The sequence below is a fragment of the Felis catus genome, chromosome C1 (assembly GCF_018350175.1).
Source record: "Felis catus isolate Fca126 chromosome C1, F.catus_Fca126_mat1.0, whole genome shotgun sequence".
Classification (NCBI taxonomy): Eukaryota; Metazoa; Chordata; class Mammalia; order Carnivora; family Felidae; genus Felis; species Felis catus.
Window position 1 is genome coordinate 77635718 of NC_058375.1, and position 16330 is coordinate 77652047.

Below are 16330 nucleotides of genomic sequence, written 5' to 3' on the forward strand. Positions count from 1 at the left end.
CTCCGAGCTATTAGCACAGAGCCTGACGCAGGGCTCGAACTCATGGACTGTGAGATCATGACCTGAGCTGAAGTCAGATACTCAACCAACTGAGCCACCCAGGTGCCCCTCATGAAAATATATTTTAAAAATTTAAACAATTTTATAGAAGAAAGACATGAGAAATTTATGCTTATCAAAGAGGGCATGCCATGGGTTTTAAAAGGGTCAAGAAATTCTGGTATAAGCCACCGAGACTGGGGATTCTGGTGGGCAGTGCACAACATCTTGGCAGAGAGGATAATAAAGTCTTCGCTTCCTTTTTCACTTCCTGCCCATTCATATGTCTGCACTGAAGTGTTTAGCTTTGAGGGAAGGGTTAGTATTTCTGGTTTGTCTACATTAATTGCCTTTAATTCAACCCTAACCACAAAATAGCTTTATTAGTAGCTAAACTTGACCAACATTTCAATTGCAATTAACATAGTTTGAACATTCCTTTTCTTTACTTTCTTTCATTTTTAAATGTTTAGTTTTGAGAGAGAGAGATAGAGAGAGAGAGAGAGAGAGAAAGAGCGAGTGAGCGAGTGCACTAGCAGGGAAGGGGCAGAGAAACACTGAGACACAGAATCTGAAGCAGGCTCCAGGTTCTGAGCCACCAGCACAGAGCCCGACGAGGGGCTTGAACCCACAAAGGGAGAGATAGTGACCTGAGCTAAAGTTGGATGCTTAACCGACTGAGCCACCCAGGCACCCTTGAACATTTCTTTTCTAATGGTGCTTCAGGCACACTGTATTTTTGCAAAACCCCATTTATGCCAAATACATTCATGTGCAAACAGTGGGGATGAACTTTCTCTCATTCGTCAGTCCATCCATTCATGCAAGGAAACCCTGAAAGGTCGCCTGTGTGGCAGACATACAGGATTCACAGCAACTACTATCTGACAGTCACACTCACCTGTGTGAGAATAGATGTACCACAAGGCCCCTGTCAGGAGTGCTCCGATCACAAATGCTGCAAATGCGATGCCCATCACAGTGAGGGTGTCCAGACCATGGAAGATCTCTACAAAGGAAGGGAAGCCAATGCATACTTTCAGTGAATCTGCATTATATGTTACAATTTTGTATCTGTGCCACAAGCACTGTTGGGAAGGCTGAGCCCTGACTAATAAAACAAGGGTGAAATGAGGATTCCAAGAAAATGCAGTGTATTTGAAACTTGCATGTTTTTTTTTCCCCCAAAAGGAAAATAAAATGATCCGATTTCCAAGATATCCTCCTCAGTTTGTAGCCTCCGTGTGAAGATGGTTTGGAAAATGAACTTCCATGATCGAAATGTGACCCACAGCAAACACTTTGAACAATGATACAAGAAAACACACTTCAAATACTCTACAAACATGTTTTCATGAACATTTACAAGTATGAGAGATGACCGGAAGAAAGGGAGTGCCAAGGAGGAAACATGAGGTAAGGATCGACTCTTCCCATAGATTTTAACTTTTCAGTGGTCTCAGCTCAAACCCTCCATCTTAACAATTATGTATTGTATCATTTAAAACAACCTACTCTTTAACACTTTTCCAACCGTGATCTTTCTACGAGGGGGACGGAAACACGTCTCGGTGTAGAGGGATGTCAGTTTTATGGTCAGCAAAACACATAAATAGAACCAATTGTTCCTCCACTTGGCAAAGATGTTTATACTTGAAATTAATTCCAGGCTACAGAAATAGAACATTTCCTGAGAACCACCTTCTTTGAATCACTTATAAGAAGTTAAAATCACTTTCTAAGAGAGAAGGGTTTTCAGTAGGATAAAATTTCCAAGGTGTCTTTTTTTTAATATAAATTTCAGGTGTACAATCTCCCCAATATTTCAATACCATGTTCCTCTCCAGTCAGAAGCAACTCCAGCTGATCTCCATGTGAATTAAATCACTTTGCCTTTCATCTCACTTCAGTGTAAAAGATCTAATTGTAGACAAATATGACTCCCTGAGTAGCCCCAGAACTAAGTCGTAAGGGCTCAGGAAAAGTAGGTCATGCTGGCAACGATTCTAGAAATTAGGAATTCCCAACCTGGTGGCTACTCTTCTAGGCCATGTGTTCTTTGGTGTGTTAACTTCTGGAAAATGGGGATTGCACTACTTCACCTGCTGAAGGCAGGGAGTGAAGAAAAGGAGTTTGTAAAAGGTCTGGGATCCTGAGGAAGGAGTAAGAATTGGGAAGAACTCTAGAGGTTAAGATGAACCAAGTCATCAACACAATTTAGTCTAGTCTGCAGGTATTAAAAGATGATTTGCCTTTTTATGCTTACAGATGCAAAAGAGAGGCATGAATGAAAGTTTTTAGTAAAACTTCTCCTAAATTCTAAAAATAGAGATGTTATTTATGAAAATTAGACTGGGTAAGTATGAGAGAAATGCGTCCATATGTGTCTCTTTGTGGGTTCATGATAATGTTCCACAATATTGTTCAAGTAAGATCCTTAACTAGAACAGTATAGTGCTTTGCATAAAGGAACTCACTAGACCTTCATGTGTAATGTGATGGGGTCAGTAATGGAGACTGACCCAGACAGTCGTAGGGAAGAAAAAAAAAAAAAAAGCAGAAATTCTCTTCACAAGGCAACACCATCTAGAAGAGCTTCTGGGTATACAGCAGGAAGCCCAGGCTCTAGTCCTGTCTGACTGCCAATTATAACCACAGGCAAATCTACCTAAATCTTTTGGTTAGAGTTTTCGTCCAGAGCGAGTGACAAAATTGGCCCGGACGATTTCCAATGCATCATGTTGCAGCAGTTGGTCTCTCTCTTTTTTTCACACACGTCCCCCCAGGGCCTCCATAACCGCCCCTCGCCCCCCTTGGACTGGAGACTGTCTAGAAGACCCAGCAGCTAGTTCCCTTAGCCCTACTTCTCTGAGCAGGTAATTACTGTTGATGATGCATAAGCAAACCACTCCCATAGCTGTAAGTTAATGCTTTTAGATCACAGCTGATACAGGTATGCAAATAATGAACTCTTCTCTCTAAAGCTAAGTAAGGCCACACATGCCAGTGGGTCAACAAATTCATATTTAAAAGAGGCAGACAGGGGAAAAAAACCCAGAAGGATGAAGGAAGGACAGAGGAAAGGAAAAAGAAAGTACAAGATTATGAAAAAATGGGGGAGAAGGGGAATGGGAACAGAAGTCTCCTTATCAAAACTCAAAGTTTGCCAAATGCTCCATAACCAACTCATTCTTATAAAAAGCCCAGGAGGCTTCATTTCAAAACAGATGCGTAAAGACTTACGTGGAGGAACTGGATTCGGTTCCTTAATGCTTAGACTGGTTTCTGGAAAAAAAAGAAAGAAAGAAAGAAAGAAAAAATACATAAATCATGATGCATTCCACAGAGAAACCAAGTTTTAAGCAAAAGGTCATCAAAATCTGAGCAGAGACTGCCACTTTCCTATTTGTTAATAAATACTCGGTGAAAGCTTTGTCAATTATCCTCTTTAGATGTCAAAACTGTAACATGGGTTACTCAGAAATTTTAAACACTGCACTTTGTTAACCATCAATTGTACAGGTTCTCCAAATTGAAGAAAACCTGAAGGCCAAGTTAAGTAATTTGAGTGTGACAATGTGTGTGTGTGTGTGTGTGTGTGTGTGTGTGTGTGTGTGTGTACACACCTTTATATTAACAAGAGGATATGATACCTTCAAATACCATAATTCTCCAGTGTATTCATGATGTTCTTCCACTTTAAAAAAGTTCTTTTACTTTAACGTACACAAATTTTGTAAAAATGTCTTTATTCTTCTTAGTGCTATTATCCTCTAGTGCAGCTCCTTTTCATCACACATCTGCATTGGTTACAGAGCTTTCCTAACTGGTCTCCTTATCTCCACCCACTGCCCTGCTGCCTCTGCCCCAAATATTTCCTCCTCTATATTTTCCCCCACACTGAATTTTCCAGAGCCCAGAGTTGATTAAGTTATTGTCCTGATTAAACTGCTCCATGACTTCCTGAACTTATAGGAAAGAAAATCCAAGCTCTAGCAGAGCACACAAAGTTCCGCCTTCCTCCTCTACTGACCTGTCTATAGTCTCCTTTCCTAGGGGTCCTTCACCCAGATTTATTTAAGCTCCCTAACTTTTCCATGCTGCTGTATGTCATCACACTTTGCAAGCCATTCCCTGAAATACCCCTTCTCCCCCAGACCTGCACTGTTGGTATTTTTGCCGGGAGGCCTTCTCTGACTCTCCCACTGCCCCAACCTCCAATCCCAACCAGCAGGGCTGGTCTCGACACTCTCTGCTAATTCCACCCCACAGTTTTTGTACGTATACTACATCGCATCGTAATTCTCTACATTTTTTTCTGCCCTGAGGGCAGGGTCAAGTTCTTCCTTATCTGTACATCTTCAAGGCTCAGCCTAGCATAGAATAGGCTGACCAGAAATATTCAGTGAAGGATCATTAGATTGTTGATATGCTTTTCGAAAATGGACACAATAGAAGAAGCCTAGAATAAGGCTATATAGAAGATGCTTTGACATTCCTATAATTCTTTCGTGTTCAAATCTCATTTGAGGTTCACACCAGCCCTGTGAGGGATGCAGAAAAAGAATTCTTATCACTATTTTACAAATGAGCATTCTGAGACTCTGATATCATGTGACTTGCCCGAGGTCACAGCTGGAAAGCATCAGGGCAGGGGTTGATCCCAAATTCCAGATTCTACTTAGTAGGCTAATGACTAGGGAATGTCACTTTGTCCTTAACAGGAAAGCACTGATTAAGAAGATACTTGTGACTAACGGTGAGAAAAGCTTAGATCATAAACTAAGAATAAATTTTATTTACTTTATTTTGAGAGGGAGAGAGAGAGAGAGAGAGAGAAAGTGTGAGCAAGCAGGGCAGGGGCAGAGAGAGAGAGAGAGAGAGAGAGAGAAAGAGAGAGAGAGAGACAGAGAGACAGAGAGAGAGAGAGAGAGAGAGAGAGAGAGAGAGAATTCCAAGCAGTCTCCATGCTGTCAGCAAAGAGCCTCATGAACTGTGAGGTCATGACCTGAGCCAAAATTAAGAGTCAGACGCTTAACCAACTGAGCCACCCAGGCGCACATTTATTTTTATTATATATATATATATATACATATATATATATATGTGTGTGTGTGTGTATACATATATACACACACACACACACACACACACACACATATATCTTTTAGAGAGAGAGAGAGCATGCACAAGCAGGGGAGAGAGGCAGGGAGGGAGGGAGGGGAAGACAGAGAAAGAGAGAGGGAGAGAGAGAGGGAGTGGGGGAGAGGGGGAGAGAGGGGGAGGCGGAGATAGGGAGAGAATGAATCTTTTTTTTTTTTTTTAACGTTTATTTATTTTTGGGACAGAGAGAGACAGAGCATGAACGGGTGAGGGGCAGAGAGAGAGGGAGACACAGAATAGGAAACAGGCTCCAGGCTCCGAGCCATCAGCCCAGAGCCCGATGCGGGGCTTGAACTCACAGACCGTGAGATCGTGACCTGGCTGAAGTCGGACGCTTAACCGACTGCACCACCCAGGCGCCCTGAGAATGAATCTTAAAGTAGGCTCCACATTCAGCATGGAGCTCGAAGCAGAGCTCTATCCCACAACCCTGGGATAATGACTTGAATTGAAATCAAGAGTCAGACACTCAACCAACTGAGCCACTCAGGTGCCCTAAATTTCATATTGTTAGGTGACTGGAAAAAAAAAAAACAAACCAAAAATATTTTATGACATATGAAAATTATGTGACATTCAAACCTATTCCATAAATAAAGTTTTCTTTGAACATAACCATGCTCATCGTTCCTGTATTGTCTACAACTGCTCACACTTACATGCTGCAGGAACAGCACTGAGTAGTCAGGGCTGGGACTGTATGAGGAAGAAACCAAAAACACTATCTGGCCCTTTAGGGAAATAGTGTGCTGAGTCCTGGCACAGACTCTCCCCCGCTCTTTAGGGTTTCAAGTGGTCAGTGTTTAGCACCTCTCTTTTCACCTCCATTTCCACTCCATAAAGAAGGAACACACACCTTGTGCTGGAATCCACAGTGGAGTGAAAAGAACTTGTGAAAAACTGACCAAACAAGCAGCATTCAAGGTCATTGTTTATAAAAATAAAGAGGCTACACAGGATTGTAAATTCTCAGGATTAACCATCGCAGCTGGGCTGCAGCACAAGTATCCTGGTCCAGCTCTAGGGGAAGGAATGCTCCCGGATGAATCAAAGCCACCACAACTGAACACTGCCCCCTGGAGTTGTGCAACATGGGGGCACGAGGGTGAGGACATGTGCAGGTTATACTGAAATAGAATTACTAAAATTAAAATGATTGTGTGTTTTTAAGAAAATCTATTTCAGTAGGCAGAACACACACCGACTACAAAATGCACACAAGAGACTGTCTCCTAGGGGTTTGGTCCTATCAGCCTATTGGCAGTGATAAAATAGTGAAGGTGATGTCTTACATTTATACATGTGTATAGTATTTTACAATTGACAAAAAGCCTTCTCTTGGATTTTCTCATTTTAAACTCCCAAGAACCCTATGAAGTAGGGGTATCTAACCACAAAATTCTAGTTCCAAGATGCAGTGGTTTGATTCGCTGAACTAAGTCCAAAGGCATTTAAAGGTCTCTATAGTGTTCATCATGTGAGAAATATACACGCGTCTGGGAAGAGTTCCATCCAATCAACCGCCCATGGCTAAACTTTTTCACTCAGAATCCCTAAGTGGTTTTAAATAATGACTCTCCCCAAAGGAGACCTCACATGTGAGAATTTGGGTTTTAGAGCAAGGCCTCTGTGATGGATGGCATTGTTTTAAAACTCTTAATGGACTTAGCCTATGATCTAATCCTTTTCCCCCACCCCAAATAGGGGCCTTCTCGCAGCTAAACAGAAACATTTGGTGCTTATTTCCCCCGGGGTGAAGTTCCTCCATAAACAATAACAAGCACAAGCTGCAGCACTGAGGTTACAGGATTTTATCCTCCTTTTGGTTCCAAAAGTCCCCAATAACCCCTGTGTATGACTAAAGGAGCCTGATCTCCGCCGGAACCCTATAATCGAGCTGGCATGCCGAAAGGAAAACGGGAACGCGGCGATATTTACTTTTGGTTTAAGGGTAAGATGGTAAGAAAGGAATCCTTGCTATTGCTGCAAAGAGAATTTTAACAATAGAGATTCATTTGCAGAAAGAACAAACTATAATCAACATTCTGAATTAAATCTTTTCGTATACTCTTGAGCAAATTTTGGTCTGCCTCTAGAACCAAATTTCAGTTTGTTGGGCATGGTTTTCATAAACGGGATATTTCTGGGGTTATGCATGAGTAACTGACCACAGCTTTGAGCTTCCAGCTTTCAATTCAGTTCTCCTAAATATGGTAGGATCGAGCAGGCCCACAGGGGAACAAGGTGTCTACTTGGTACCCACATCTATTGGTGTTTGGCAAAGAGGGAAAGATAGGAAGATGAAGAAGCTGGGGACTCAGGAGGCCTCTGTGCAGACCCCATTTAACGTGCAGTTTTTACTAACTTCACTGTAAATGAGCCCCTTTGCTGGTTCTTTCAATATTTATGGCATTCATTCCAATTACTCTGTCACTTATCCGCACCCTTCCACTTGATCACTGGTTCTTACCTGGGGTGATTTTTGCCGCCTGCATCCCACTGGGACATGTGGAAATATCTGGAGACATTTTGGGTTGTTACAATGGGTAGCAGAGGGGTTTACCATGGGCATCTAGTGGACAGAGACTAAGGATGCTGCTCAAAATCCTACGATACATAGGACAGCCCTCTACCCCAAGAGTTACCCAGCTCAAAACATCAACAGAGTCAAGGTGTAAACCTCTGCACTACACAAGGCCTTACAGACAGGTTTACTATATGCTGAGCATATAGTGGGTACCAATAAACATTTTTTTTTTAAATTTTTTTTCAACGTTTATTTTTTATTTTTGGGACAGAGAGAGACAGAGCATGAACGGGGGAGGGCAGAGAGAGAGGGAGACACAGAATCGGAAACAGGCTCCAGGCTCCGAGCCATCAGCCCAGAGCCCGACGTGGGGCTCGAACTCACGGACCGCGAGATCGTGACCTGGCTGAAGTCGGACGCTTAACCGACTGCGCCACCCAGGCGCCCCTAAACATTTTTTTGAATAACTGTAATTATCATGTATATCTTATACTGTGTATATCTCCCCAAAACAACCTTCATGCTGCTTTCAGAGTAGTCTTCCTAAATGATTTGATCATTGGTTCCCTACCCAACGTATTTTTTTTTTTTTTTAAAGATGTTATTATTTTTAAGTAATCTCCACATCCAACGTGGGGCTCAAACCCACAACAGGGAGGTCAAGAGTGACATGCTCCACCAACTGAGCCAGCCAGATACCCCAATCTTTTCGATGGTTCTTAAATTTTAGAGGTGCATGCTGGAATATTTATGGATGAGATGAAATGTCTGGATTTCCTTCAAAACAATCCAGGGACAGAAAGTGGTAAAACAAGTTTGGCCATAAATTGGTAGCTGCTGAAACTACACGGAGGATACATAGTAGTTCATTCTCCTATTCTATTCTATTCTATTCTATTCTATTCTATTCTATTCTATTCTATTCTATTCTATTCTGTCCTGTCCTGTCCTGTCCTGTCCTGTCCTGTCCTATCCTACTCTCGTATATATTTAAAATTTTCCAAAGTAAAAAGTCCCTAGATACCTCTGTCCCTTACTGGATAAAGACTGAATGTCTTGGTCTGTCAGTTAAACATTTCTACCATCTTTCTACTCAGCTTCCCCTCATCTCTACTTCAGCCTGAGGACAAAACCCGGCTGGGTGCTTTAGAGTATTTTTGTTCTGGAAAAATCAAGTATGTTCCAAAAAGTAACGCCTCTCTTGGATTAACTTCCAATTGACGTTTACAGCTTTCCCTTTCATTCCCCTTCCACCCCTACTCCCCACAAAAACCCAGTTTGGCTGAGAGGTTAAGAGGAAGGAAAGGAAATTAACATTTACCAAGTGCCCATGATATGCCAGGTGCTGTCCTGAACACACTTATTTTTAAAAAGTTATGTAGTGGAAATTCAGTATTTTGAACATTTAACTTGCTAAAAATTACATATTGTATATAAATCATGGCAAACTTGGGGGTGATGTTTATTGTTCTTTCTCATTCATTTTTTTATATGTGCCCTAAATTTCAGACAAATGATTATCTTCCCTTTCACCATTTTCAAAAAATCATCACTGCTGTGGTAGAGCCATTTTTATTGTGCAAGCCCTAGTGTGTTCTCAAATGCCACAAAAAATGGTCACAGCATCCAAAGCAAACAGCACTAATGTGCCTATACTTCAAAATATTTCAGAAAATATGGTAGGATGGCACTACCTCAACTATTTTAATTGTTTTGCCATAAACCATAATATGCATCGACTATTCATGTTTTCTGGGCTTTTTTGTGAGTTACAATTCAGAGTCACAGAACTTCTCAATTTTAATACTCTCTTAAATGGCTTACATGTGTCCCAACATCTTACCCTTTGGGGAACAGATTTTTTTCCTAAAATTCTTCATCTTTTCAGTTCACAATCATTAGAGTATTTGAGTATGAACTTGACTGCCAGTGTGAAATGGCATGAATAGGAGAAGGGGTGTGAAAAGGGTGTGAGAAGATAGATACCTATGTTGCTTGTAGTTTTTATTAAAACCTAGAATCAACCTCTACCTAGGATAAGGCATAGGGTTTACAGAACACAAGCCCTGGAATCAAAGTGCCTGGATTTGAATCTCGGACCCACCATTTATTTATGTCAGGTTATCCAATATTGCTCTATACTTGCCTCCCAGAGGGGCTATGATGATTAAATACAATTACCCACATGAAGCATTCAGCACAGAGCCCTGTAGTAAGCAAATGCCCCGTAAATGTTAGATAATCATTATCATCTCCATGACTATCATCACCACCAGCACAATCATCTGTTGAAAGTTTTAGCAGCAAAATAATGCTAACCCAAAGCTAGCTCCCAAGGGACTAAGGTGGTGATTATGTGCTGTGGAAGCTCAGGCATATTCCATTAAAAATAGCAGCCCAGGGGCACCTAGGTGGCTCAGTGGGTTAAGCGTCCAACTCTGGACTTTGGCTCAGGTCATGATCTCACGGTTTGTGAGTTCGAGCCCTGAGTAGAGCTCTTGTGCTGACAGTGCAGAGTCTGCTTGGGATTTTCTCTCTCTCCCTCTCCCTCTGCCCCTCCCCCTCTCTCTGCCCCTCCCTCACGCATGTGCGCACTCAGGTGCTCTCTCTCTCTCTCTCTCTCTCTCTCTCTCTCAAAATAAATAAATAAATTGAAAAACAAAAACAAAAAAAAAAACAGTGGCCCAGAGGAGGGACTCAGAATTATTTAGTTTTGGCGGCCTGTTCTCTGTGTCCATAGGAGGAAGAAACACCACCTGAAATGTGACCAGGCCATTAGCACTGGGAGTACAGACCAGCTCTCTGCTTGGCTGAGAAGCTGATAACCTGAGCCTTTATCTGCTGCTGCCCCAGAAAATCCAGTGTGGAGAAATAAGATGCACCAATGACCAGGGAGACCTGGAACTTCAGCACGGCCTTCAAAGAGCACCTGTGTGGCTAAAAAGGCAGTCAAACATCTCATTGGTTGGGTAATTTTTACCCCCAAATTCGTTCCATTAAGAGATACTCCTGGAGATACTACAGGTTCTGTGGCTTACAAAAGTAACACACAAAGCTGGCAGAAAGACTGTTCATGATGACCCAGTTATTATTCAAATAACCTAATGCTATTAGGCAAATGGTCACATCCCCATTTCAACTGATTATTCCAATTTACTGAGAGGGAGAGGGAAAACACAGACTCCAATGGCCTGCATCATGAAGAAATGATTTCAGAATGAAAAGAAAATAAACATGAAGGGTGGGAGGAGTCACTCAGAGAGCTGGAAAGTGCCAGAACTGCCATTCAGTGCAAAGTTAGAAAGCCTATTTGCACACAGCCCAAGGGAAGCTGGCTGATAGTCTAACCTGCATTTGTTTAACAACCCTAAGCAATCAACTTTCTTCACCACAAGCTTCTCCGCTAAAATCTAGTCTCAATCAGCAAATCTCATGAAACTGCTTTGATATTTGGTAAAATTTTCCTCTTGAACTTTCATGTAAAAAAACAACAACACCGAACTTTCAGGATAATTACACTAAGTTTAAACAAAAGTAATTACCTAATTTGCAAGAGGAATTACTTAGAAAAATACCACCAAACTTAAAAGAAGCATGAATGAATTACTGGAAGTTATACCGCTGTGTATTAATGCCTAATTATTCTTTGGCATAGAAAAAAGCAAGCGGCTGCCTTCAATTATGAGCGGAACTACCTCTCTCAAAAAAGGTAAGAGTAACAAATGGAATACAAGTGGCTGCTGTTATTGTTAAACCACTCACAAAAGTACAAAATGAGCCAGATGTTGCCCAACTGTGATATACTTCGCAACACAATTAACTTATTTCTTTCCCCTGGTCCCCCAAAACAGGGAACTATTTGGGCAATCCATTTACAGAAAGACTGTGGCTATTACACGGTTTCAAATTGTTGAAAACCAATCAGTGAGAGTAAAACAACAACAAAAAGTGTTAATAAGGAACCAATAAACATCTAGTATGTCCATTTTGCACCACCTTCAGAATGGCTGGGCAATGAATTAAAACCTAGTTTGCTTCTTCAAACAGTACAACAGGTAAAGTTAAGTTGTGCCCCAGGCTCCTGACTCTAAGCCAGTGCCCTCCTCACTGTATCTCCTGCCTTTCCAAAGTGAGCAGTAGGAAGAGGGCAAATGACATACAGATACGTCAATAAGAATGGCTCTTTTCACAGAGGTCACTCAACCAAAGAAGAAAGTAGACACATCCACATGCCTCTATTCTATTAGGTCCTGTGCGCCTATCCTCTTAGCCCCCACTGCCTTGTCTTGCCAAATCCAACAATGCTTACATCAGAAATGTCATCCCAGCGCTGCCCCCAAGCCTACATCAGGTGTCAGCTCCACCTGGCAGGCCTCCTAGCAAATGCTCACCAAGAGGAGACTGTATGCTTGCTGGCTTCTATCAAGGCTCCAGTGCCAAGCTCCTCTCTGTCCCTTGGTGGTGGAAGGTGGCATGGGACCTAGCCCTGAAAGAGCTAGCCCCAGAAGCTAGGAATCCACTTTCACTCTCAGACTTCTCTTTGTTTGGCACCCCTAGACAATGTTTCCAGATAGTCATAGGTTGTTTCTAGACAGTGACAAATGTAGCTGCCCAAATAGCCCATGTGTATTTGGCTCCACCCCCTCAGATGTTGCCAGCTGCCTGATGTGTTCTTGTTTGTCCATGCCCCTCGGCTGTGATGCCCGTCCCCATCAGATGCTCTCCACAGTCCACAGGACCTCATGTCCATTCCTAACATCTCCATGGAGCCCAGCTCAGTTTCTCCGCTGGTCTGGCTGACTTGGCCTACACCATGTTTGGCTTTGCCTTGCCTGTCTACCTGAGGCCACACCTCTTAGGGCACGTCCTTCCTTTTCTCCCACAAGAAGATGCAGACTGCTGATGCTCCTGGGTGTGCAAGAAGAGGCACCCTTGGCTTCAAGCAACAAATGTGCCTGCGTAACATTCTGAAACCTGAATTATAAAAATGCATTTGGACAGTGGTTCTTAACCTTCTTTCTGCTCTGACCTAAGATGAATGGTGTTCATATACCTAACACTCTCCCCAGAGGCATCTGCGATCCTCATACAGCCCTGGGACTGCTTGTACTCGGCAGAATCACTGGTAGTAGACCACAGAAAGATGGGCTGTGGGCTGCTCAATCCAGGCATGCCAGGAGGAACTTGGAGCCTTTCTTGCACACTCAAGGGAGCATATTTGAATGGCAAGGGAGAGTGACATTGGGATAGGGACAACTTTGACTCTGATATAATATTAAAGAGGAAATCATTGGCAAACATATCACTAATAACTCAGCCACATGTCAGAGCAGACCTAACTAAATAAAAGGCTCTTTTGGCAAAACTCCTTCTAAAGTTACTAATTGGCCCTTAATTTATCTTTTGAATACAAATGTACTTTGATTTACAGTATTGGGGCTGTTGCTGCTTCTTTTGTATTTTTTTTAGTATTGGAGCTTTTTTTTTTTTTTTCAACATTTTTTATTTATTTTTGGGACAGAAAGAGACAGAGCATGAACGGGGGAGGGGCAGAGAGAGAGGGAGACACAGAATCGGAAACAGGCTCCAGGCTCTGAGCCATCAGCCCAGAGCCCGACGTGGGGCTCGAACTCACGGACTGCGAGATCGTGACCTGGTTGAAGTCGGACGCTTAACCGACTGCGCCACCCAGGCGCCCCTGGAGCTTTTTTTTTTTTAATGTTTACTTAGTTTTCAGAGAAAGAGCATGAGCAGGAGAGGGGCAGAGAATCCAAAGTGGGCTCTGAGCTGTCAGCACAGAGCCCGATGTGGGGCTCAAACTCGCGAACTGTGAGATCATGACCTGAGCTAAAGTTGGATGCTCAGCCAACTGAGCTACCCAGGCTCATCCTAGGGGTCTAGTACTGGAACTTCTTAAAATGGGCAACCCCCAGGCTCTGAGCGAGCCTTCCAAAACGCACCTTTAACTTCTTCTTGCTGGTGGATCACAGCAAGGGGCTTGGTGAAGGTCTTCTTAGTCTGCATCATGGCCCAGATCATTGAGGCGTCCAGCGAGGTGCAGGCTTCATCTGGAGGCACACACTGCAGAGAGGCAGAGACAGCAAAGCAGGGTCAGGGGTCACCCCGAAGAGCCTGCACCAACTCAGCCTGCACAGTTGGCCAGTGCCCCTTATCAGACAGCTCACAGCTGTTTACCAGAGAAAAACAGGAGATTTGGGCGTTTTCCAAAGAACCATAAATAATCTGGGAGATATAGTGGCAGACCCAGGATATTCTCAGCTGCACTTGAAGATTCAAATATCACTGGATGGCTTATAAACATTGCCTTTTCCCCCCATCTTCCCACAAAACAACTAGAGGTTTTAGTGTTATTTAGTCTGAAAAATAATAATAAAAAAAAACTATATGACGAATGTTGGCCCTTCACCAAGCTGGCTTCACATAAATGGTTCATATTTGTGATTTGTGATTGTGGGAAACTTCATGCACGGCATTATGAAAGTGACAGATTTTACATCTGTTGTCCAAAAAGATAATAATGTTGTCAAATTTGTTTGATTTTTTAAAATCCTGGTATAGGCTCGTTCAAAATGGTATAGGTGACCAGGGTCACCTGCTATAGTGTTCCACACTGGAGTCCTGGGGAGTTGTAGCCAGGTGTGGGGACCATGAGATTAGCTGTTTACAGTCATTTTAAGGCCCTGAATTTAGGATTAGCATGCCCAAGCCCGTTACATCTGTTTTTAAAAAGTGTAATCACACTCTAGTACCTTTTTCTTTAAAACATCTTCAGTTCCTTGTCTATGCTTATCAATAGGTGAAACTCTGATGTACATGGCATCTACTTGTTTTTGTTGTAAGAAGTATATCAACCCTTTAAGAAGTCTATAGCAAGCCATCCCTAAAAGCTAATGAACTTCCAGCTCTTCCAATCACAAAAGAGCAAAGGCTTTTGGCTCTATTGTCATTGCTGCTCTGAACAGCATATTATAAGAAAATAACTCCTTCCCTTCCCCCAAAACCCAGAGGAAGCCTTTACAATAGCCTCCTTATAAAGGGAAACAACAGATTTTTCTGTGGAAAGGCCTCATTGTTGAAAAGATCTGCATGTTAGGAAAAGCCTTCTTACTTTGCTGTTATTTCTTCAGATAAGTAAGAGTCTACGATTCTACGTCCAACTCACGGCTCGACCCCGGGCAAGACACTTAACTCCGGCCTTAGTTTCATCAGCTAAGGGCAGGGATGATCTTTGAGTACTCCTCCTAGGAAGATTCTTTGGCTCTCTCTATCATCATAGAAGGCACTGAGAAGTCGCTAGAACTGTGGAAATATTACCTACAAGCAGTAAACATGAGGAGAGTGGTAACAGTTCATCCGAAGCTACTGTACTATAAATGGTGGACTGTTGTTACTGTCTCATTTGCTCCTCTGTTCCTAAGGGAAGCCAGCTACTATTATTTCTTTTTTTTTTTTTTTTCATTTTTTTTCCTTTAACATTTATTTATTATTGAGAGACAGAGAGACACAGAGCGTGAGCCAGGGAAGGGTAGAGAGAGGGGGAGACACAGAATCCTAAGCAGGCTCCAGGCTATGATCGGTCAGCACAGAGGCCGACGCAGGGCTCGAACTCACAAACCGTGAGATCATGACCTGAGCCAAAGTTGGACGCTCAACCGACTGGGCCATCCAGGCGCCCCTACTATTATTTCAATTATAGATGAGGCCATGCAGATTCTGAGAGCTCAGGGGACTTGCTTAAAATCTTGTTAGTAAGCAGTGGGCCTTCCTGCTCAGTGCTCATGCTCTTTCTACTTTCTCTTGCCTTGGGCGTAAATAGAGACTTTAGGTTTAGGGTCACATCCCATGTCACCTGCTAGGCCTTAGAACTCTCCTTAGAATTCTCTGCAATGAAGTACTGGGATTAATTTTCACAGAATGATACGCTATGGACTATGCCAGGCCAGGCTCAGCGAGAGGTAATAACCAAAGCCTTCAGTAAAGATGCCTAGTAACTGCCAGGCCTCCCCTCCTAGATCCCAAACTTCTACAAGTCTTCCACCAGCTGCAGGGACCAGCTGTGTGTCACAGCCAAGCATTAAGTTTTCCCATGCCTCTCTACCACAAGTCCACAAATGGCCACTGGGAGGTGAATGCCCACAAGGCTAAGGCATCAATGTTTCCAAAAGCAACCTAAAGAACATAGTCTATATTATCTTATGTATTCATGCTCCCAAATGATCATGACCAGATTTGCTACATTTTCATATGTATTATAAAATGTTCTCTGATGTTATCGGAGAAATGGATGCCCGGGGGAATATAACAGTGTAAAGCATTCAGGTCAGTGGTAATTTATCCAGTAATAATGATTTAACTGTTCCTCCTCCCTCTATATCTACCTCTTACAACCTATGTATTAAGAGAGAATTCCACACATACACTATTAATGATACCAATCAATTATTAGTTTTAGACACTGATTTATATGTGACTACAAAAGTTTTATAAGTCAGCTGACACTGTGCGAGATTTCTACAGATGAAATGCATGTAAGGAATTATACATAACTATGGAAGATCACAGAAACAAAACTGTGGCAGA

The 16330-nt window shown here is 42.5% G+C and overlaps 1 protein-coding gene across 3 annotated transcripts in view; it reads right to left on the bottom strand.

Moving 5' to 3' along the window:
* The window catches only part of TGFBR3 (transforming growth factor beta receptor 3), a 209833-nt gene that overhangs the window by 14207 nt on the left and 179296 nt on the right, over positions 1-16330 (bottom strand). For all 3 annotated transcript variants that reach the window (XM_006934902.5, XM_003990327.6, XM_019837423.3), the window contains 3 exons: positions 13690-13810; positions 3283-3324; positions 941-1048 (listed from right to left, as the gene is read on the bottom strand). In XM_006934902.5, the coding sequence (XP_006934964.2) occupies positions 941-1048; positions 3283-3324; positions 13690-13810 (271 nt within the window). The remainder of the gene's footprint in view (positions 1-940; positions 1049-3282; positions 3325-13689; positions 13811-16330) is intronic.